The sequence below is a fragment of the Piliocolobus tephrosceles genome, chromosome 15 (genome assembly GCF_002776525.5).
Source record: "Piliocolobus tephrosceles isolate RC106 chromosome 15, ASM277652v3, whole genome shotgun sequence".
Taxonomy (NCBI): Eukaryota; Metazoa; Chordata; class Mammalia; order Primates; family Cercopithecidae; genus Piliocolobus; species Piliocolobus tephrosceles.
The window spans coordinates 3179769-3203970 of record NC_045448.1 but is presented as its reverse complement, the minus strand read 5'-3'; the positions used below and the strand labels follow the sequence as shown (position 1 = coordinate 3203970).

The window sequence follows — 24202 nt, the reverse complement described above, 5'->3', positions numbered from 1 at the left end:
GGGGACGGTACTGGTACGTAAGGGACACTGGGCAGCAGGGACAGTACTGGCAACAGAAGCGAGGACATTTGTTTGGGGCCAGCCTCCACACCTTTGCAGATCTTAGTGTTTTAATCTACAGAGTGAGCGTTTTGGACTATGTTAAGGTTTTCAAATTTTTAAATAGTAAAATTCATCCACCTTTTCCCCCAACCCCCAAAAAAAGACATCTCAAGAGAGACTTATGTATAAAACAGATCCCGCTGAAATGCTCTGCGTGACACTGGCCCTAGCAAGTCGCCTCTGCAGGCCATGCCCAGTCACCCCGAGGCCCCTCCCTGGAACCCGAGGGTTCTCAGAATCACAGTTTGAAAACATGCTAGATTCGATTTGCATTCCTATCAAATCCTTCCTTTCCTTTTCTGTCATTGCAGAGGAAGAAAGTTCCATCTTTCCCAGACTCATCTTGCGGTTTCACCTCCTCACTCTTTGTGCCCCCTCCCCTGGAACCGCCCCCTGCTCTATCCTTCTGTATGAGCTCCTTCTCTATTTCTTTAAACCCAACATTCTAGTGCTACTTCTTTATCAAAAGAGTAGCTTACCAACGGGGGTCCTCTTACTATCATTCCCTCATCCCTTTATTTATTCAAGAAGACGCTGTGTACCGTTCGGTGCCTGACCATGCTGGGTCCTCAGATGCACTGGTGAACAAGACAGACGCTTCCTGACTGTCACGGTGTTTATTACAGATTTTTCATTTTTGTAGGTTGGCTCTGTCTCCCCCTACAAGTTACAGCATTTGTTATTGACACTGATGACATGTCACCTCCCAGTTCATGCATATAATGAAGTCAGGATAAAATCCAAGTAACTGAGGCTGCTTTGCCAAGGTTCGGTACTTTTTCAAAAACAGGCTTTTTGGGCAAGACTCCAAAGAAGGTTTTTTTTTGGGGAAAAAGACCAGGGATCAAAGGAAGTTAACAATCAAGACTGAGAAGAATATAAGAAACTAACTTTTGAGTAAAATGGGGAGGACTCTATTTTTTTTTTCCTTTAGGCTCTCTTAGGAAGCAAGAGATCTGCTGACAATAGAACACTGGAAAGTAGGAAGTCAAAGAGAAGTTTAAAATCAAAAGAGAGAGACTAAAAAATCCAGGAACCCAGGGCACGATGTCCCTGCGTGACATCACAGTGGAGTGCAGTCCCCGCCTGTGCTTCCCAAAGGCCCTCACACAACCGCAATCTGGGTCATCTCTGTCGGGAGTCAGGCCCCACGCAAAGAGGATCAGAGCTGGGAGCCGGGCCCCACGCGAAGGGGGTCAGAGCCGGGAGCCGGGCCCCACGCGAAGGGGGTCAGAGCCGGGAGCCGGGCCCCACGCGAAGGGGGTCACAGCCGGGAGCCGGGCCCCACGCGAAGGGGGTCACAGCCGGGAGCCGGGCCCCACGCGAAGGGGTTCCAGGTGGCCTGGTCAGTGCAGCAGGCAGCCCCCAACCCATACTGAACCCAGGAAAGCTTCTCAAGTGGCACAGAAATCACAAAACCACACATAATAAGGATGTGTCTGAATTCAAGAGAACTAATCAATTAAGGAAAAAATTTTGTTACTTTGCTAAATGCTATTGCTGAAGATCAAGAAATCACTCCTCGCCTGTGGTTCTGCCTCAGGATTTCGGCCTCACAAACATCAGTCATTTCTGGCAGAATACGGACAGGCTAGACCTCCTTTTCTTTTTTTTTTTTTGAGACGGAGTCTGGCTCTGTCGCCCAGGCTGGAGTGCAGTGGCCGGATCTCAGCTCACTGCAAGCTCCGCCTCCCGGGTTCACGCCATTCTCCTGCCTCAGCCTCCCGAGTAGCTGGGACTACAGGCGCCCGCCACCTCGCCCGGCTAGTTTTTTGTATTTTTAGTAGAGACGGGGGTTTCACCGTGTTAGCCAGGATGGTCTCGATCTCCTGACCTCGTGATCCGCCCGTCTCGGCCTCCCAAAGTGCTGGGATTACAGGCGTGAGCCACCGCGCCCGGCCATCTACCTCACTTTCAAATACAGAGGCAGAGGTGATGGAACACAAAAGGAACTGGAATTATTTTCTTCTGAATTTCACTGTAGTCTTTGTGCAGCGAAGTGATTTACATATCACCGTTTTCACAGAAAAGACAGTCGCTTCTGAGTGGGGACTGAGTCACCTGCTACTCCAAAATAAACCTCAAAACATTTTCATTTTGAAGTTTTCTGTTTTAGTTCATAGGCTAACCTTCACCTGTCATTTCAATGGGCTGTAAAGTTTAATCCTCAAGAAATTTCTAAACTTCTCAACTACTATGTCTTTAGGAACGAAAATTTGCTTAAAATAGGTGAAATCTGTAGTGCAGTGGCTCACGTCTGTAATCCCAGCACTCTGGGAGGGCGAGGTGGGTGGGTCGCCTGAGGTCAGGAGTTCAAGACCAGCCTGGCCATGGTGAAACCTCATCTCTACTAAAAATACAAAAAATTAGCTGGGTGTGGTGGTGCGCGCCTGTAATCCCCGCTACGTGGGAGGCTGAGGCAGGAGAATCACTTGAACCCAGGAGGCAGAGGTTGCAGTGAGCCGAGATGGCGCCATTGCACTCCAGCCTGGGTAACAAGAGCAAAACTCTGTCTCAAAAAAAAAAAAAAAAAAAAAAAAAAAGGTGAAATCTGAAGCCCGGTGCAGAAGAATTAGTAACAACTGAGAAAAACAAGATGGGGAACTATTAGAAAAATAAGTAAATTAGGAAATTCCATTCTCTTTTTTGAAGGATGATAGGTGAATATATGTCCTCCAGACTGTTCACCCAAATCGAGAGTGAGTCCAGGCCATGTGCTGCTGAAATTCAACAGTCAGGGTGAGGGCTGCATTTCAACACGAGTTTCAGACAGCCGGTGGGACTCATTCCCCAAATCAAGGACCTCACTCTCCAAACCCCTTCAAGACAGTGCATTTTGTATTTTTAGTAGAGATGGGGTTTCACCATGGCCAGGCTGGTCTTAAACTCCTGACCTCAGGTAATCCGCCCGCCTCGCCCTCCCAGAGTGTTGAGATTACAGGCGTGAGCCGCCGCACCCAACCAGATTTCACCTATTTTAAGCAAATTTTAGTTCCTAAAATTTGACTGCATGCAGGCATGGGAGCATGGCTTTGCTAAGTCCACTCTAGGCAACCGTCTGGATGAGCAAGAAGAGCAATTCCACAGCCCCCTAAGGAGACGGCACTGGGGAGCTGAGATTCGGCATGAGACGGGGCTCTCGTTTCAGAGTACTTACCCGATGGCTGCCTTAGGATTCCTGAAGGAAATACATACGACAAACTTCCACTATCTTCTCGTTCATTTAGAAAAGCTATCCAACATGATTCCAGCTGTCTTTAAGATTATAAATTCACTGGAATCAAATCAACCTGTACAGCAATGGTCATCCAGTATTAATGATTTATTTTTTATTTTTTTTAAGACGGAGTCTTGCTCTGTAGCCCAGGCTGGAGTTGCAGTGGTATGATTTCGGGTCACTGCAACCTCCGCCTCCCGGGTCCCAGTTCAAGCAATTCTCCTGCATCCGCCTCCTGAGTAGCTGGGATTACAGGAACGCACCACCATGCCCAGCTAATTTTTGTATTTTTAGTAGAGACAGGCTTTCACCATGTTGGCCAGGCTGGTCTTGAACTCCTGACCTCATGATCTGCCCACCTCGGCCTCCCAGACTGCTGGGATTACAGGCGTGAGCCACCGCGCCCAACCATGGATTTTAAAAACCTTATAGAATTCATGACAAAGCTTAAAAATGTTCAGAAATTCACCCATTCAATAAATTTTTTATACACAATGCAGAAAATGCAATATATTTTAAAAACGAACACAGATCATTTCTATTACACATGATGAAGCATACTCGATCAAAGTGTATGCTGCTCTGAGTAATCTGATCATTTCCAATAATGGCTTTTTAACTACTTAGGCTTAAAAGTATCCATGTATTAATATGATGCTTTTTGGTGCACAGGACTGGCATCTACTCCAACAAAATTCTACTTATGTGCAAGAGCTATGAATAATATTCAAAATAATTAATTTCTAGAGAAAATATTATGAAGGCAGGCAGGACTTATCACAACACTGAAATCAAACACATTGTCACTTACGATTAGCTGTTTCAATCCAACGAAAGATTGTTCCACTGAGTCGGCATTTAGGACTTGTCTCTTTGCTGCAGCTTTTTCACCCAGAAAGCGAAGCATCAAGTCTTTAACTGCATCTCCCTGGGAAGAAGAGAAGAAAAATATGTCAAGACAATAAAATGTCAGTTAAACTAACCAGAACGCATAACTAAACAAAATTTCTTTTTTCTCCAGTGGCTTATGGAGGTAAAAGTAATGGTTATAGTATCGTAAAACTTCAATTAACCAGAAGCTAAATTACCACAATTGTTAATAAAATGCGTAATTTTAGAATTGCTCCTTATTCTTTTTATTTTTAAAATTATATCTTTATTCACCACTGATCGGAAAGCATGGTCTTTATTCTGAAGAGGAAACGGTAAATCCTGCCACCTACCACCAGGCTTGCAGTGAGAGGCAAAGCCAAGCCAGCAGAGGGGCCTCAGGTGAGGGGCCTAGGGAAGCCCAGGAGAATGAAGGTGACACTGCTGGGGACCAGGGGCTGCACCACAGAGGGGCCAGAGTCACGCTGGTGCAGGCAGGCCTGAATAGTCTTCCCAAATCCCATCAAGGCCCCATGCTTGCCTGGACCTCCAGGAAAGCCGTGAGGGCTAGGGGTAAAGAAGTCAAATTACCAATGGCCTTCTCTTCAGTGCTGAGGGCACCAGCCAAGCCAAAGGAAAACTGAGACCCCCTTTCACAGCAGGTCCTCGATAGCCTTGCTGAGCCAAGCCCTGCTCCAGGAGCTGGTGGGCTCACTTCATGCTGCAAGCCAGGGAAGAATCCAGTTGCCTCTGCACGGGACTGTGTCTGCCTCCTGACCCAACTCCTCTGATTATACTGATCTTTCGACGGTGCTGAAGAACACTGAAAGTAGAATCTGAAGCATGCCACTTACTTTAAAGGGAAGACACAGAAGGGCAAGGGGAGGGAACCGGTGCTTTTGTGTGGCCTGGGGACAGAAGAGGTGTGTCAATGACCTGTACTGAGCAGGGAGCGATCTCATAGCTGGTGTCAAGCCCAGATGCTGGGCGAGCTGGCCTTCATGAGCCTCAGGAGTCAGCACGGTTCGGGGGCCCCAGGGAAGGGCTTGAAGTTACCAAGTCTGTTGCCTGGGGACAAACTAGTCATCCCAACAGTGCAGAGAAAACTGTTACGGTCCGCGGGCCTAGTGCTGTTTCAGTGGCTGCACCACAGGCCGAGGGAGAGTCCAGGGTAAGTAAAGGCTGCTCACAGGACGCAACGCTCTCCACGGGCGGCAGGAGAAGCCTCTCGCACATAGCGGGGACCGGGACACAGCCCTGGACCAGCTCTCTCCCTTCTGGGGGTGCTGCTGACTGAGGAATGGCACCTGGGAAGGGGCAGCAGCACTGAGGTCCCTGAAACACCTGAGGGAGGGGCAGCCGGGGGGACAGAGCAGCTCAGGGGGAAAGGGCAGCAGCACTGAGGTCCCTGAAATGCCCGAGACAGTGAGCAGCCTGGGAGGACGAAGCAGTGGCTCTGAGGTCCCTGAAATGCCAGAGACAGTGAGCAGCCTGGGAGGAGGAAGCAGTGGCTCTGAGGTCCCTGAAATGCCTGGAGACAGCAAGCAGCTGGGAACTGGCTGGACCTTCCCTGACATGTGCTCTGGGCATCTGGCCCGCAACAGCTGCTGACAGGGACACAGCACAAAGGCCCTGCAGTCTCTCGGGTGAACAGAAGAAAGACTCAAACTAGGACAACCCCAAGATGGGGGGCGGAGAAAGCCAAGATCTCTCCATCCCAGCACAACGCTGCCTCCCAGCCGCAGGGAAGCTGATGCTCATGTGGCAGGCGGGCCACCGAGAGCACACAGTGACTGAGGGCGCAGAGATGCCTGCGTGTCCCCTGCTTGGACTTCACCACTGGCTCAGATCTCTTCCTATTGTTCTCCGACCCTCTTTTTGCTGGGGGAAAAGTAAAGCATAGAAGTTGTTTCTCCTAAGAAGCAAGGTTATTTCAATCTTTCGCTCTCTCTCAAAATGGTGACACTTAAAAGAAGAACAATACCTAGACAACGAGACCAACAGAATCAGAAAAGCTGCTGACGTTGCTTCTCCACGCTGCTGCCTCCCTCTCTACCGGGAGAGATCAACAGCCCGCGGCACGAGGGGCCGGGTGCTTCGGGTCACAGGTCTGTCTCTTCCCTGGGTGCTAAACCTGGTGCTCGCAGAGGCCGACCTCACGTTTTCTCACATTGAGGCAAAGACCTAGGGGCAGCCGTTGTATAATTTCTGCTTTCAGAGTGTAAGGTGAAGTACTTCAAATACCAGATCCACAAAATCAGCTAACTGATCTAGCAGCAATAATTACAGGGCAAAATAAAAGAGTTCAGACCCAGCGCTCCATAAAGCTCTGCAAAAATGCAACTCTTCTCAGACAAAGAGCATCTCAGCCAGAGGGCAGCGAGCTGGGTGAAGAGCAAAATCAAATCGCAACGTCAGGGACGGAGGGCCAATGCAACTCCTCCATCCCCGCAACACTCTCAGTGAGACCACGCTGCAAAAAGCTCTCGCCCTTAAAATTCTCTGTTAGTTAATATTTTAGTTACCACAGCAAGTTCCTGAGATATTAGCATATGCATGACTATGAAATATCCCATCAACGGAGGGCCAAGGATGTGACAAGCATCTTAAGACAAACCTCGCCCTTGCTGTGTCGCTAACGGCACAGGGAGGTGGAGACGCTGGTACTGCATCTCCTCCAGTGGTTACTGTGGGGACAGGAGGGAGCTTTCCGCAGGGCTTTCTAGAGAGCTGTGCTGCTGCACCTGGATGGAATCCAGCTAGAACCAATGGCAAACCATTCAGTGAGGGTCTACTTTATCCAGGGCAAGGTTCAGGGAGCACGAAGGAGATATATGAACATATCACAATCTGGGACTCATCGTGATCTCACCACCCCATTCTCCTGGTCAGGTGCATTTACGGAGGAGCAAGTGGCTGTTCTCACAGCTGACAGGTGGTTAGGGGCCTGGCTGCCTTTCCTGCAATGGGGGAATAGTCTCAGTTGTCCCTTCTTGATTTTCATGGTGAAAGACAAAACAGAAGCCAGAGCAGCGGACTGAAAGCTTACGGGCCTTACTGTCTGGGAAGCCGAAAGGCACAAGTGCTCGTGGGGTAGTGTTGCTGAAAGGCAGCAGGCCTGTACCTGGCACAGAACTCGCTGAGCTTTCCCCACATCGCCAGTGCAGAAAGGTGCCTGTTATCCTCGGAGGGTCTATCCTCTGGCTCCAGTGTTTGCTTACGCCAGCAAAAAATGAGACCACCTGAACCAAGAATCACAACAACTAAAACAAAACCCAAACCCAAACTCAGGGATGTGGAGAAACGGGAACCCTCACACGCCACATCATCGGTGGGGATTCAACATGGAATAGCCATTTTAGAAACAGCCTGGCGGGGCCTCAAAATGTTGAATAGAGTTACCATAGAATCAGCAAGTCCATCCTGAGCTATACATCCCAGATAGCTGAGAACACACAGACACAAACACTTGTGTGTGAATGTTCACAGTAGCATTACTGACAATAGCCAAAAGGTAGAAACAGCCCAAATGTCCACCAACTGATGAGTGAATAAAAAGCAGCAGTAATTTTCTTCTATCCATTTCAGGGTAACTGGGACTGGACTGTCTTGACGTGAACAACTGCAACATTGCTCAGAGGAAATCTAACAACTGTCTTCACACACAGCAAAGGACTGTGACCCGAGAGAAGGAAAACATGACTTGAACTCTTGAACCCAATGGCACTGTTTGGACCACATTGCAGGAGACTCCCACGCAGGGTTTGGGATGTCAAGGAGGTTAAGGTGGACGGGCTGAGGAGGTTGAGACTGTACTCAAATATGCTTTCCCAACATTCTTATTTTGCTAAATTACTAGCAACAATGGAGAGAAAGTGTGAGAGTGTACGTGTGAGAAAGAATAGACAACATTATATAAGTTCCACCTACATAATCCTTTGTGGTTTACTCTAAAAACCCAGCTACAATTTATAACATAATTTACTAGAAAATGGTTTTGGAACCTACTTACAAACTGGATAATTCTCATATCCAGAGACGTAGAAAGGAGGGAGCTAAGCAGAGACAGGGTTTCTGTGGGAGCCCTTGAGTTTACTGCTGATCACTCAGCTATATGTGCAGAGGGTGCAGCTCTGAAGACTGGAAAGGACGGGGCGCTGTGAGCTGGCAAGGCCAGAGCTCACACAGGGCTGCGGGGTGCTGAGTGTGGGTCTGCCATGGATGGGGCACTGTCAGCTGGCAAGCCCAGAGCTCACACAGGGCTGAAGGGTGCTGACTGTGGGTCTGCCACGGTGGAGTGCTGTCACCGAACAGAAGGAGCATTCAGTATAGACTTCAGAATGGTCACCCAAAAGTAGAACCTACTACTCTAAAGTCATTCTAAAAAGCCTAAAAACAGACATGGAACTAAATCTGTAAATAAGTTACTTGTCAGAATAAAGGACAAGTCTTTTCAAAGGAAGATGAAAAAGCTAGACGCACAACCTGAAATCCACACCTTCTAATAAAAAATTACTAGACATGTAAAACATGTGTCCCATAACTAAGAGAAAAAGTACATAAAAATAGATCCAGATATTACACAGATAGTGGAACTTTAACTATTTTTTTCTTTTCTTTCTTTCTTTTTTTTAAAGAGGCCTATGTTGCCCAGGCTGGCCTCAAACTTCTGGGCTCCAGTGATTCTCCTGCCTCAGCCTCCTGACTGGCTGTGACTACAGGCACACGCCAGCACACCCGGCTCAGAAGAGAACTTTAAGGGGTCTCTTATAAATGTTCTCAAGAGCTTAAAGTAAAGCTTGAAAATGATAAGAAAAGAAAAATGATACAAAGAAGAACCACATAAAAATTCCAGAGATAAAAAACACGGAAAAGTCACTGAATAGCATTAGTTGCAAACTAAAAAGTCAGAAGAAAAGATGAGTGAACTTAAGGACAGCGTGAACTTAAGGACAGCAATAGAAATTCTAAACTTAACCACAAAGAGAAAAAGACTGGAAAATAAAAACAATAACAAAAACAGATCCTCAGTAACTTCTGTGGCAATATTAAGCAGTATGTATACTTGGAGGTTCCAGAAGTAGGAAAGAGAAAAAAAAACAAAAAATACCTGAAGAAATAATGACCAAAAATTTCCCCAAATTGACAAAAATGATAAACTCTGAGATCCAAGATGGTCAATGAATGCCGAGCAAGATAAACATAAATCCCATGTGAAGGTACGTCAGAACCAAACTGCTGAAAAACCAGGGATAAAATTGTAAAAGCACCTAGAGGAAAAATACGCAATTAGGCACAGAAGAGCAAGGATAAGAATTACTACAGACTTCTCATCAGAAACTATGCAAGTCAAAAGACAATGGGATGGCATCTTACAAGGTCTAAAAAAAAAAACCCTGCTAATCTAGAATTCTACATACTGTAAACATGTTGTAGATTCAGCAAAAATAAGCTTTAATAATGAAGATGAGGCTGAGCATGGTGGCTCATGCCTGTAATCCCAGCACTTTGGGAGGCCAAGGCAGGCAGATCACTTGAGGCCATGAGTTCAAGACCAGCCTGGCCAACATGGTGAGGCCCTGTCTCTACTACAAATACAAGAATTGGCCAGGCGCAGTGGCTCACTCCTGTCATTCCAGCACTTTGGGAAGCTGAGGTGAGCGGATCACTTGACATCAGGAGTTTGAGACCAACCTGACCAACATGGCGAAACCCCGATCTACTAAAATTACAAAAATTAGCTGGGTGTGGTGGTGCATGTCTATAATCCCAGCTACTCAGGAGGCTGAGGCAGGGGAATTGCTTGAGCCTGGGAGGTGGAGGTTGGAGTGAGCCGAGATTGTGTCACTGCACTCCAGCCTCAATGACAGAGTGAGACTATGTCTCAAAAAAAAAAAAAAAAAAAGATGTAATAATTTTGAAATTAATAAAAGCTGCAAGAATCTGTAGCTAGTACACCTGCACCCCAAAATTAAAATTTCTGCCCTTCAAAAGATACCTAAGAAAATGCAAAAACAAGGCACAGAATAGTAAAAAACATATTTGAAACACTTCTATAGTATATGACAGCTCATTTCCAACTAGGATATGTACAGAACTCTTAAAACACAGTAACAATAAGACAAATATCCAAAGTCTGAAGGATGGAGAAAACATCTGAAGAGATACTTTATAAAGATATACAAATAGCCTATATATCAAAGGATTAATCTATCAGATCCTATGTATCAAGTAGCCTGTATAACCTCAGTCATCAGAGAAATGCAAAAATCGAAAAAAGTTGATTATACCATGGATATAAAATAACTGAAACTCTCATACGCTGCTGATGGAAATGTGAAATAGTGTGCCCACTTTGGAAACTGTTCTATTTCTTATAGAACGAAATGCATACTTATCATAAACCCCAGAAAGTATGCTAGTAAGTTTTTACCCAAGAGAAACGAAAATCTGTCCACACAAAAGACTGTGCTCAAATATGCTTTCCCAACATTCTCATTTTGCTAAATTACTAATAACAGGAGACAGTATGTGTGTGTGTGTGTGTGAGAGACAGAATATACAACTTTATCTCTCTGTAATAAGCTCCACCTAGAGAGCCCTTTGTGGTTTATTCTAAAAACTCTCCTACGATTTATAATATAATTTACTAGAAAATGGGTTTTGAACATACTTACAAGCTGGCTAATTCTTATATACTCAGCAGTGGGAATTTAGTTAATAGCAAAGGCTCAAGGCTGGCAGTAATTACGGATTCTAGATTCAAGATTTTTGGTGCTGGAAGGACTCACTGGAGGAGACTCTCAGCCATCCACCAATCTCTGATCTCCCCTTCTTCTTCTTCTTCTTTTTTTTTTTTTTTTACTTTAGACAAAGTGTCAGAGCGGCTGGAATGCAAAGTTGCCCAGGCTGGAATGCAATGGTGCGATCTCAGCTCACTGCCACCTCTGCTTCCTGGGTTAAAGTGATTCTCCTGCCTCAGCCTCCCAAGTAGCTGGGACTGCAAGCGTGCACCACCACGCCCGGCTATTTTTTGTATTTTTAGTAGAGATGGGGTTTCACCATGTTAACCAGGATGGTCTTGATCTCCTGACCTCGTGATCCACCCACTTCGGCCTCCCAAAGTGCTGGGATTACAGGTGTAAGCCACCAAGCCTGACCCTCCCCTTCTAGTAACAGGACTTCAGTTTTGCCTGGGCATATGACCCCTTACCCAAAGACGATTTCCAGCCTTTCTTGCAGCTTGGTGTGGCCAAGTGACTAAACCCTAGGCAGTGGGATGTGAGTGGACACACTGTCTTCCAGATGATGCAATGGTAAAAGGAATACTGCAGAGCTCTCCAGCCTCTCCCTCTTCCAGATAGCTCCCTCTTTCCCATTGCTATGGGAAAACGCTTCCTGGACTTGGTTGAGGAAGGTGGACCAATCCACAGCGCTGGCTCACATATCTCCAAAGTGTTCCACCGCCCTGAAATAAACATGGATCCTATTCCAGCCACCGTACCTTTGCCTTGCTTTGTTAATGCAGCTGAGCCTACAGCCTGACTGACAGACTTACCAAAACCTTTCATTTTACAGAGAAGAAAATGGAGCCACAGATGTTCAATGAATTCCCTTACGTTACACAGGTTATTGGCAAAGCAACAATTTGAAACCAATTCTTCTAATTCAAGGCTTTTCCTAAGTTCACATACTGATCAGAGATACGCCTGTGTATCAGGCAACTTCTGGGACCCCGGAGGAGACTTAGCTACTCATTCTTTATAGAACACTAAAATTAAGCCATTTGACTTCCAGTTCTTTTTTTTTTTTTTTTTTTAATGTGGGTAAATAGAAAAGGCATTCTATTTTTAAATTTTAGAATATTTAGTTGACAAATACAAATTATATATATTCAAGGTATACAACATGATCATTTGTTATAAGTAGACATTGTGTACTGAATTCCAAATCAAAATAATTAACACAACCATCACTACCCATAGCTACTGTGTGTGTGTATACGTGTGAGGGTGGCGAGCGGACACTTGAAATCTGCTCTCATCAAATTTCAAGTAAATAATGCAGCATTACTAACTACAGTCACCATGCTAAATGTACATTCCGTCCCCAGCACTCCTTCCTCTTGCATAAATGGAGCTCTCTACCCTTTGAGTAACATCTCCCCATGCCCCTCACACTCCCAGGCCCCAGCTTCTATGAGTCCGACTTCTGTAGATTCCACATGTAAATGAGATCACGTGGTATTCACCATTTTGTGTCTGGCTTATTTCACTTAACCTAATGTCCACCAGGTGCATGCATATAGTCACAAATGGCAAGGTTTCCCCTTGTTTTTTAAGGACTAAATAGAATTTCATTGTGCATATTTTCTTTTCTTTATTTTATTTTATTTTATTTTTTAAGAGGCAGGTCTTACTCTGTTATCCACGCTGGAGTGCAGTGGTGCAATCATAGCTCATTGCAGCTTGGAACACCATGGCTCAAGTGATCCTCCTGCCTCAGCCTCCTGAGAAGTTGGGATTATGGGCGCGAGCCGCTATATACCACATTCTCTGTCCTCTCACCTGTCGATGGGCGCTTAGGTTGATTCCCTATCTGGGCTACTGTGAAGAATTCTGCAGTGAACATAGAGCGCAGGCATCTCTCTGAGATCCTGATTTCAATTCCTTTGGATACGTACCCAGAATGGGGGACTGTTAGATCATATGGCAACTCTATTTTTAACTTTTTAGGGCACCTCCATAATGTTTTCCATAATGGCTGTATTAATTCACATTCCAACCAACAGCGTACAGGGGTCCCTTTCTCCACACCCTCACCAACTCTTGCTGTCTCCAGAGTTTTTGGTTAATAGCCATGATATCTCATTGTGGTTTTGATTTGCATTTCCCTGATAATTAGTGCTGTTTCTAGTTCTTTGATTTAAACAGAAATCTTTCTGAGAGGAATAGAATTAGTCATTTTCTACAGTAGGGAGAAATACAACATAAGACAAAGAGGCCAGAACTAAGGCAAACAGGACCTGTGTTCTGGCACTGGCTCTGCAGTGTACTGGCTGCATTACCTAGGGTAAACACGCCCATGGGAATCTGCCTGGACCTCTACTGAGCCACAGTGCACTGAAATCATCCATTTGCAGGTCTACCTTCCCTTGTCTAGGCCATCTGTCCTGGTCTGTGCTGGCGGGTGGGCACCATGCCCTCCTTTGTGTCACGAGGAGAGAGGATGTCTGGGACATGGCAGGCTTGCTGGTGAACGCACAAGTCATTCGGATCTGCTTCCTCATCATAAAAGGAGAAACTGACTGGATCAGAGACCTTTCAGCTTTTTTAAGGAACAGGTGCTTTCCATTCCTTGAAAGCTTTGAGCTTGCTGCAAGGTATTTAGTACTCTTAGCCCTACTCACTAAATGTCATATGCTCACCCCAGCCCTTTTGTCAACCAAAGTGAAACACCTCTGCCCATTTCCAAATGTACCTAAGACCCTTGGACTCCAGCACCCAGTTCAGAAGCAATAGGTTAAGTCTTTCCTGTGGCAGCCTTCAGATTTCCTCTGAGTTACAGTCAGAGGGAGAAGGAAACGGCAAGCATCAGAGGGTTTGAAAGAAAGTGCTAAAGGCCAGACCCACAGATGTTAAAGGAATTTCACAGGAGAGAGGACAAACAAGAGAGAGAAGGGAAGAAACATGGAGAAGAACACGAAAGCCATCTTGGGGGTACAGGGTACAGAGACAAGACCAGGGAGTGGGAGAACAGGTAAGGATTCAGCGACAAATAAATCCAATCCCACAATCCAAATACCCCTGACATCAAAGTCCGGAATTGGTATTCATTAAAAAGATCCTGCAAAGGTTAAATTATGCTTAGTATATTCTGCCTAAGAGGGTAGAGAAGGATGCCTAGACCAATGCCTGGTCAAGAGTAAGCACACAATAAATACAGTATATGAATATTAGTAAATTAGTCAATGAATACTCTGGAAAGACTGCCGTGTAAAATATCCAAAATATGGATGTCTATAGGCTTACACTTCAGTTATCTGAAAAAATTAATTGGCTTCATTTCTCTAGCATGTCACTTCTCTTTTCCTAGAGAATTCACCACTCCTAGGTCTCAGCCATCTATCAATTCAATAAAAATAGTCACAGTCATACAATTGGCTTATTGGCTTACCTACCTGTGTTCAGGAGTGGGTAATGGCTGCACTAAAGGGGGCTGTAGGTCCTTCTTTCAGTTCAGGAAAACAGACACACAGGACCTGAGGCCAGTAAACTGGGAGGTGGGGAGCCCTGCCATGTACAGTGCCATATGGAAACTACTAATCCTGTCCCACAATTTGGTTGCAATAAACTAAAATTGACATGCATATGATTTAATCTGATACATACGTATACATACATTTATAAAAATTTTATCATACTATGCATGCTACATGCTATCTTCTGTCCTGATTTTCACATTTAACAGTATGAGATGAACCTCATTAAATATTGTTTTATATCTTTTTTAAAAATAGACTTTACAATTTATATTATTATTCACCAATGATCAGAGGCAGATTTTATTATTTAGAGCACTTTTAGGTTTGCTGCAACAGTAAGCAGCGTATAGAGATCTTCCGTATACTGCCTGTCCCCCTCAACACACAGCCTTGCCCATTAGCAACACCTCGCCAGAGTGGTCCCCCTGTTGCAACTGATGAATCCAATGATGTGGACACGGACACATCATTGTCACCCGAAGTCCACAGCTTACGTGAGGGCAGACTTTTGGTGTGGTACATTCCACGGGTTTGGTAAAAAAAATAACAACATGTACGCAGCATTAAAGTATCACACAGAATAGCTTCATTGGCTTAAAATCCTCTATGTTCTGCCTGTTCACCCCTTCTTCCCCCAACCCCGGCATCATTTTAAAAACTTACGTAAACATTCCATTGTAAAGATGAGGTGAGTCATATGTAGTCAAGTCTCCTAATAACGGGCTTTTAGATTATTTCAGATTCTTTGCAATTATAAACCACCCTGACAGACATCTCAACAGCTGGTATATGTATACAAGTATGATGAGTTCCTCACAATACATTCCTAAGAGTGGAATTTCTGGGTCAAAGGAAATGCACATGTTGATGTGCATTTTAAAATTTACTTAAATATGTTTGTACTGATTTTGGTCTCATCTGGGCTGCCTTAGAGAGACTATTTTCCCACACTTCAACAAACAGTCAATCATGATTGATAGATGGAAATGGAAATGACTGGAGTGTGATGGCAGCAGGAGGCAGACAAATCTCAGGCAGACAAATTCTAGGCAGACTGGGCGGTCCCCGGTGAAACCTGACTGTCGAGCTCAAGAGTTTAAAGCCTAGCTGCAAGTCCCGGATAAACCCATGGAAGGGACTGAGACCGTCTCGTCCCATGTGGCGCACTTGTATCTGATTGATTACCCCTCTTCACCTATTTTACATATACCTACCCTTCCCCAATTGGTCTTTTCCACTATCGTTCCCACCTTTGAGTGGTGACTTCGTTTTAGCCTTCTTTTTTGCATACTCACAATCAGCACGCACCCCTCCATTCTGAGCCCAAAACGGCCCCAGTCAGCCGCATCAGGAGAGAGACCACCTGACTTCCGGTGGGGGACCACCCTCGCCTCCCCTCTCGGCTGAGAGCTGTTTTGTGCTCAATAAATCTCTTGTCCGCCCTCCTCACACTCTGGTTGTCAGTTTAATCTCGTTCTCTTGGAGGCAGGACAAGAACTCAGGACTCCGCGGAATGCAGGTACCAAGACAGCAATACCGCTGTAACCCTCCATCCCCCACTGCCTTCGGCCGCCCCACCCAACGGGAAGCAATGGTCTGTTAATGTGCCCGTTTAGAGCTGTTAAGATGCCCGTAAGTCCGGCTGCAGACGCCGGTCGAAAAGAGCCGTGTGGACGCTCTAACATCCCTTCTAGGGCTTCGGGGTTGCGGGCGTCGCTGTTTGGGCGCCACGGTGTTCCCCTCGCCTGGAGGCGGGAGTCCACTGTGCGAGTCACTTGTCACATGCCTGGTCCAGCTACAAGCCCCGTGTGGAGCCTACTCCTGTGCTGGCGGTTGGAGAAGCCCCAGGACCCCTGCACTCGGTCGCTCGCACAACCCTCCTGCTGAGGGCTGAGAGCACAGTCACCGAGACCACGGGATATGCCAAAGCACAAGCCAGGGCGGCCCGGCAGGCCTAGAGGGCGAACCTGGGCCAAGAGGCCCGGGTCGGGGCATCGCCGACCGCGGAGGTCTCCGGCTGGCAAAGCGGCACCGAAAAAAATCCTGCGTTGTCTTTCATTACCAGTGAGATCGAATATTTGCATATTACTATTTAGCTTAACATTTACATATTTCTGTGATTTGTTACTTTTTGGGTCACGTATATTTTTCTTATTCAATCTATAAAAATTCTACATCAGGCACGTTACATGTTACAGGAATGTATTTTTCCCTATTTTAAAGAAAGAAATGGATTTATCAATGACCGGAGTTCAAATGTCAGATGGATTACAGGACATGGAGAACTAACTGAATTACCGTAGAACTGTCTGCCTTGCTGGTATTTATTTCTACATCTCTCAGTAGCAGTCCATTAAATACAGTCTGTTGGGGAAACCAGCAGATCCTAATTACCCAGGCACAGAGGAACACAGCCGCTCACAATCGGATGTTAGGAGCTGCTGAAAACAAGGCCTCCTCCGTCCCTTGAGGGGCACTACGCGTATCTCAGAGGCAGAGGGGAGGCGCGGGCTCACCTGGATGTTGTCGAACCTGAGGCCCGGCATGGTAAGGTTCTCCTTGTCCACGAACACGGCGCCGCGCTGCTGGGCGGCCACGGCCCGCAGGACTCCACGCGTGGCCTCGCCGGGCAGCCAGGCGTCGTTCCTCCGGTCCATCTCGCTCATGCTCAGGGCGGTGGCGAAGGGGTCGTCACTCCCCGCAAACACTGCCTGGATGTGCGCGAACGGCTCTGGCGACGCCGGGGGCGCAGCTGCCTGGGGCCCTCGCACGGCCGCGGGTTCGGGGCGCCCCTCGCTCCCGGGCACAGACAGGGGAGGCGGGCTGGCGGGAGCCGGGGAGCCCGCGCCGGGGTTGCTGACGGAAACGAAGGCGGAGGTCGTGAAGGAGTCGAAGAAGTCCGAGGCCAAGGAGTGGCTGGCGGCCGTGTCTCCGAAGAACGTGCTGAGGCTGGGGCTGGGCTGCACCGCCTGGGGCGGCGTCCTGGCCGGGGCCTCGCTGGCGCCGCCGAAGCTGGGCGACTTCACCATCTGCGGCTCGAAGCCGTCCCTGGGGGCCGCGGGCGCGCGCTGGCTGAAGATGGTGCACACTGGGACCGGCTCCGCCACGGGCGGCTCCTGCTCCGGCCGCGCGGCGGCGCTGCCGGGGACCTCGCCGGCCGCATCCTGCCTCCGGGCCCCTCCGCTACTGGGGGCCGCGTCCTCGGGCGCACAGTCGCCGTCGACCTCGCCAGTGGGACTCGGGGTGCTGGCGGGCCCCGGGCCCGGGTCGCCTTCCCCTCCGGGCTCAGCTTCTTCCCGCGCTCGGCCCAGGTCGCCCGCGTCGCCCTCGCTGTTGTTGGGGGAGTCGGAGATGAGGACGCTCTCCATCATGTGCTCGTTCAGCTTGTCCGCCAGAGGACTCGAGCCTTCCGACGCGGTCTCGTTCTCTTCGGATCCAAACTCATCTCCGCCAAGATCGATGGTTTCCTCGTGGAAGAGCGACCCCTGCTCCTCGGGGGGCGCGAGCTGAGGGGGGTGCGGGGCCTCCGGGGCCGGGGTCTCCTCGCCGCCGCCAGCGTCCTCCATGTCCCTGAAAGCAAAGACAGAAAGAAGGCCCCTCAGTGTGATCTTCGTTTACCTCAACCGAAAAATGCCTATTGCTTATAGACTCAAATATTCGACTCAGACTTCCATTTCTCCAGCTTCTTATCCATGTGCTTCTGATGATGGTAAAATACACATAACATTTACCGCTTTAAGTTCAGTAGTGTTAAGTGCATCTACATTTCTGTGCAACCAATCTCCAGAACACTTTTCATGTTGCAAAACTAAAATCCTATCCCCATTAAACATCCCCCCCCGTATACCCATCTCCCCTGCCCGGAACATCCACCATTCCACTATAAAATAAGTGGAATCACCCGATAATCGTCTTCTTCTCACTGGCTGATTTCACTTAGCATGAAGTCCTCAAGGGCTATTTACACGACAGTTTGGTCTGTTTCCTTCCTTTTTATGGATGAAAACTACCTAGGGTGTGCGTACACTACATTTGGTTTATCCAGCTATCTGTTGATGAACACGTGGGTTGCTCCCATCTTTTAGCTATTGTGGGTACTCCTGCAATGAACGTGGGTGTACAAATATCTCTTTCAGACCCTGCTTTCAATCACTTTGGGTATATACCTAGAAATAACTGCTGGATTATATGGTAATTCTATTTTTAATTTTTTTTGAGGCACCAAAAATCTGTTTTTCACAGTGGCTGAACCATTTGTCATTCCCACCAACAGTGGACAAGCGTTCCAATTCACATTCTTGCCAACACGTGTTACTTTGTTTTAATTTTATTTCATAGTGGTCATTCCAATAGGTGTGAGGTTCCAGCCATATAAACACTATTTTATTCTGAGACTCAGCTAAGTCCCTCCTCTTCCATGAAGCCCTCCCAAGACTCTTCAATTTATAAGTCTCTTCACTCTTCCCCATGCTGTCCACACCCCTGCCCCAGCTCATATTATCTGCCTAGCTCTGGAAATCTGAGACAGTGAGAATGAGAGAAAAACTTACACAGTAAGAAAACAACAGCACGCTCACTGAGCACTGATGGCTGAAGCTGACAACACAACTAGCTAACATTTATCGGCACATGCTATGCCCCTGGCTATATACACATATGCCTATGCGATTCGCAGGACGCCCCTCCGAGATAGCTGCTAGCACTGTCTTCGTTTCACAGATGAGGACACTGAGGCCTTGGGAGGCTATGTTAGCCAAAATCACAGAGCCAGTGAGTGGGGAAACCAGGACCAGCCGAAGCTGGCATGTTGAGGGGCCACTGGCTGGTAGAGGCCACAGAATGAAACAAAGAGCTCGAACTGTAAAAAAGTATCTGTTCCTTTCCTTGAAAAACTTTTACTTTATGTACTTTTACTGTCATAGTGAACAAATTCAAGTTAAGGAAATCTAAGAGACTATGATAAAAGATAAGGGATTTTTTTCAGAATAAAACAACACGTACTTTTACTTAAAAAAATGACACTTAGCTGATCTCTAGATAAGACTACACTTTTCTCACTGTCAACACTTCGATCACAGTATTCCCAATGAGTCAGCCTTCCCAAAACATTATTTTAAAGTAGTTAATCCAAGTTATACATTTGAAGAAGTTTCCGGTTCAGCCTGGTCAGTTACTAATTCCCTATAATTGTTAAGTGTAAATTAATAAAAAAATCAAATGAAAAGGAGTAAAACCTTTGTTTCCTGCCACGTTTCACCGCGAGCCTGAAGAACAAACTGCCCTAGAACCCCAAAGGGGGAAGTCCCCTGGGCATGGTAAGGCTGCTCCTTCAGGTCCCACCTGCACAAGGATAGAGGCTGGGCACAAGGAGCAAACCAGCAGCCTGAGGCAGTGCCCTCTGTAGTCTCCCAGCAGGACCTGAAGGCACTACCATGGTCTGCGTATTTTTTTTTAGAAATAAGAATTTATTTCCATATAAGCTAATGATGAGAGAAAGGGATTTTCCCTCCCTCTCATCTCCCGTCAGCCCTAAAAAGATTCTAGGTTCTAAAGCTAATTCTGATTCAATCTCACAGATTTAAAAAGTTGTATTGCCTTTGTGAAGAAACTTTTTTAAAGAAACAATTCTTACTATTATGAAGATGAAGCTGCTTTAAATCTCTAAGATTTAGGGAAATCTGTTTATCAGAGATATAATAACAAATAACATCGCCTAGAAAAAATTACCAAAATAATAAAAATTAAAGTAAAATGCTTCTAAATTATAAAGCTTAAAAACTTTATAAAATGTAAAATAAAGAGAACTGATAAAACAGGAATGTCCAAAATTTTCATTAATATCTGCAGACCACTTTTGAGAAGAGAATAAAAAAATAAATGTTATTCTTAAGTAAATACCAAAGTAATAAAAAGCCCTAATAATTTAGGGCAGGGATGATCACTTTTGCTTTCACACAAATAAAATCTAGATGCAGGAAAATGCTTGTAAGGATCTGAGGGTTTCTTCTCTAGAAAATCAAGAGGAATGTTCAAATAAAAATGATACAAAACATGATTTAGATGACGCCTTTATGAATGGGAAGACATAAAGTTACATCTATATAAATTATATACATTAGATTTTGTGACAAGGGACATATAATTTTTAGCAAAATAGCTTCTTCACTTTAAGGGTTTCCGTACTCTAATCTTATGCCAATGTAAGGTTCAAATGCAAAGCAGACAGTAGTAATAACCATGTGTATATGACCAGATAGTTCTGTAACCATAAAAAAAGTACAACTAGTAGTTAAGTCTCCACAAAGAAAATCTAGAGTCCTGACGGTTTTCCAGTGAATTCCACCAAAGATTCCGTACAGATAATTCCTACGGTACAAAAATTCTTGCAGAGAAGAAAAAAGACACATGACCCAATTCACTTTATAAGGCTAATATAACCTGAGACCAAAATTTGACAAGGCCATCCTAAAAGGGAAACTATCATCTCAATCATGAACACACATGCAAAAATCTTGAAATATTAGCTAACTGAATCAGCAATGTATTTATCTTCATACCAAACTCATGTTATCCCAGAAATGTACTGTTGGTTTAATGCTAGGAAATCTTTTGATGTAATTCAACACACTGACAGATTAAATAATAAAAAGTACATGACTATCTCAATAGATGCACAAGAAAGTATCTAATAAAATTCAGCATCTGCTCAAGATAAAACCTGTCAGCAAACTAGCAACAGAACGCAACCTCCTTAATGCAGCCTCCTTAATGCAACCTCCTTAAAGCAACCAAGGGTATTTACCAAAAACCTAAAGGAAACCTCAAATGAACGGTGAAACGTTTAAAGCCTTCTCTTTAAAAGTAGAAAAAAGATAAAGATGTCCTCTTCAAGATTTTTATGCTGCCTAATACTGGAGGCCTCAGGCAGGATTAAGACAAGAAAAATAACTAAAAGCTACAATAAAAACTGAAAAGAAAAAAATATAAACCTTCATTCTTTGTGTATGATTATTTATGTAGAATACATCAAAAATCTATGGTATAAAGACTGAACTATTGGGCCGGCCACGGTGGTTCATGCCTGTAATCCTAGCAATTTGGGAGGCCGAGGAGGGTGGATAACCTGAGGTCAGAAGTTCAAGACCAGCCTGGTTAACATGGTGAAACACCGTCTCTACTAAACATACAAAAATTAACCGGCCGTGGTGGCGGGTGCCTGTAATCCCAGCTACTCGGGAAACTGACGCAGGAAAATTGCTTGAACCCGGGAGGTTGCAGTGAGTCAAGATCGCGCCATTGTGCTACAGCCTGGGCAACAACAGCAAAACTTCACCTCAAAAAACAAAACAAAACAAAAAACAAGACTGAACTATCACAAGGGAATATGTAGCACACATTAAGGGAAGAGATGATTTCCCTCAAGTGATGTGTCAACAAATCATGCATCTGGGAAAAAATAAACTTGGAAACTTGCCTCACCTCAGACACAGTATCAATCTCAGGGACATTAAAAACTTAACTGTGAAGGCTGGGTGCGGTGGCTCACACCTGTAATCCCAGCACTTTCGGAGGCCGAGGCGGGCAGATCACCAGGTCAGGAGTTCAAGACGAGCCTGGCCAACATGGTAAAACCCCATCTCTACTAACAATACAAAAATTAGCCAGGCGTGGTGGCGGATACCTGTAATCCCAGCTACTCTGCTACTCAGGAGGCTGAGGCAGGAGAATCACTTGAACCCAGGAGGCGGAGGTTGCAGTGAGCCGAGATCGTGGCACGACACTTCGGCCTGGGTGACAGAGCAAGACTCTATCTCGGGGGAGAAAAAAATTAACTGTGAAAGGCAAAACTTCAAAACTTTCAAAAGAAAATATAAGATAATATATTTTTAGGGTAGGGAAAGCCTCTTAAACTAGGCATAATAAATAAGTACAAACCATAGAGGGAAAATGGATACATTTGCTATATTAAAATGGAAAGTTCTATCATGAAAAGCCTAAAAAAAGTGAAACAAATGTATCATTAAGAATCTAAAAAAAGGGAAAAAACTGAGAAAGGATTAACACAAAGAATACATACAGAATTCCCACAAATTAATACAGGACACTAAATGATCCATAAGGAAACTAAGCAACAGGGCTGAAAGGGGTGTACCTTTGAACATTCATGTTGAGAAACCACTTGGTATTATCTAGCAAAGTTTAAAAAGCACATGTCTTATCACTTCAATAACTATACATTTTGATTTTTCCCAGAACAATTTTTCACCCATGGTTTAAGTTATTACTATTATTTTACTAGTATTGTTATTTTCTGAGACATAGTCTTGCTCTGTCACCCTGGCGGGAGTGCAATGGGACGATGGTGGCTTACTACAGCCTTGACCTTCTGGGCTCAAGCCCATCCTCCTGCCTCAGCCTCTGGAGTAGCTGGGACTACAGGCGTGCGCCACCACACTCAGCTAGTTTTGTATTTTTCGTAGAGATGGGGGCTCAATATGTTGGCCAGGCTGGTCTCAAACTTCTGGGCTCAAGTGATCCTCCTGCCTTGGCCTGCCAAAGTGCTGAGATTACAGGCGTGAGCCACTATGCCTGGCCTCAGTAAAATCATTAAGTGTCTCCTTTCACTCTTAAAGGAGTCTTGGTTGAGACAATAAATATGTGATCATAGTACCTAGGACCTAGCAATTCCACTGCTAGATACATAACATGGAGGAATACCTGTACATGAGCAGTGTAAGCTATGATGCTGACTTTCATAAATAACAAATCAAAATACCTTTCTTCTAAGTCCTAAAAGAAAAAGCAGGCTGGACGCAGTGGCTCACGCCTGTATTCCCAGCACTTTGGGAGGCCAAGGCAGGCAGATCACAAGGTCAGGAGATTGAGACCATCCTGGCTAACATGGTGAAACGCTGTCTCTACTAAAATACAAAAAATTAGCCAGGCGTGGTGGCAGGTGCCTGTAGACCCAGCTACTTGGGAGGCTGAGGCAGAAGAATCGCTTGAACCCAGGAGAAGAGGTGGCAGTGAGCCAAGATCGTGTCACTGCACTCCAACCTGGCGACAGAACAAGACTCCATCTCAAAAAACAAAAAAAAAAAAAAAAGAAAAAAAAAGTGGAAATAAACACTGCCTGTAGACACAGTAATAAGTAAATAAGTAGACTGTGGTATACTAAAACATAAAATATTAAAATAGCAGTAAAAATCAGTGGTGAACTGTTCCATATCTAACATATAAATTATGTTTGGATCTCGCAAATACAATTTTGCACAAAGAATGAGTAGAAAAATAAACAGCATGACTCTGTATATTCAAAAACATGTTAATGAAACAAAAGTGTTGAATCCAAACACTTTTTTGTGTTAGGAACACAAACATATTTGGTCAAACTACAAAGAAAAGTCAGGATATAGTAACAGCCACTTTAGTGAGGGAGGGGTGGAAGGTGATGGCAGGAGAGCTTGACTGGGGAGGGACACACGAGAGTTTCAACTCATAGGGAAATGGTCCCCATCTTAGGCTGGTAATGGAAGACTGGGTTGACTGGATCTTTAAATCTCACATGCGTGTTACAGGCAGTCTTTATATTTTGTAATTAAAAATGGAAAAACACAACTATCTGTTCTTGATTTGTACGTGATAGAAATCATCTTTACTCCCTCCTATCATTGGCTTTATTTTTATTAAACCATAAATAGGATTTTAAGCTTACATAAGCTTACAGAAGCTTTGCATCACAGTGCAGC

At 45.4% G+C, this 24202-nt stretch overlaps 1 protein-coding gene across 4 annotated transcripts in view; it reads right to left on the bottom strand.

Moving 5' to 3' along the window:
• TRAPPC12 (trafficking protein particle complex 12) overlaps window positions 1-24202 on the bottom strand; it is a 101178-nt gene that overhangs the window by 75155 nt on the left and 1821 nt on the right. For all 4 annotated transcript variants that reach the window (XR_003309532.1, XM_023198780.2, XM_023198789.2 and 1 more), the window contains 2 exons: window positions 16970-18023; window positions 4131-4247 (listed from right to left, as the gene is read on the bottom strand). Coding sequence is in view for 3 of the 4 variants with exons in the window: in XM_023198780.2 (XP_023054548.2) it covers window positions 4131-4247; window positions 16970-18023 (1171 nt within the window). In the remaining variant the exon portion in view is untranslated. The remainder of the gene's footprint in view (window positions 1-4130; window positions 4248-16969; window positions 18024-24202) is intronic.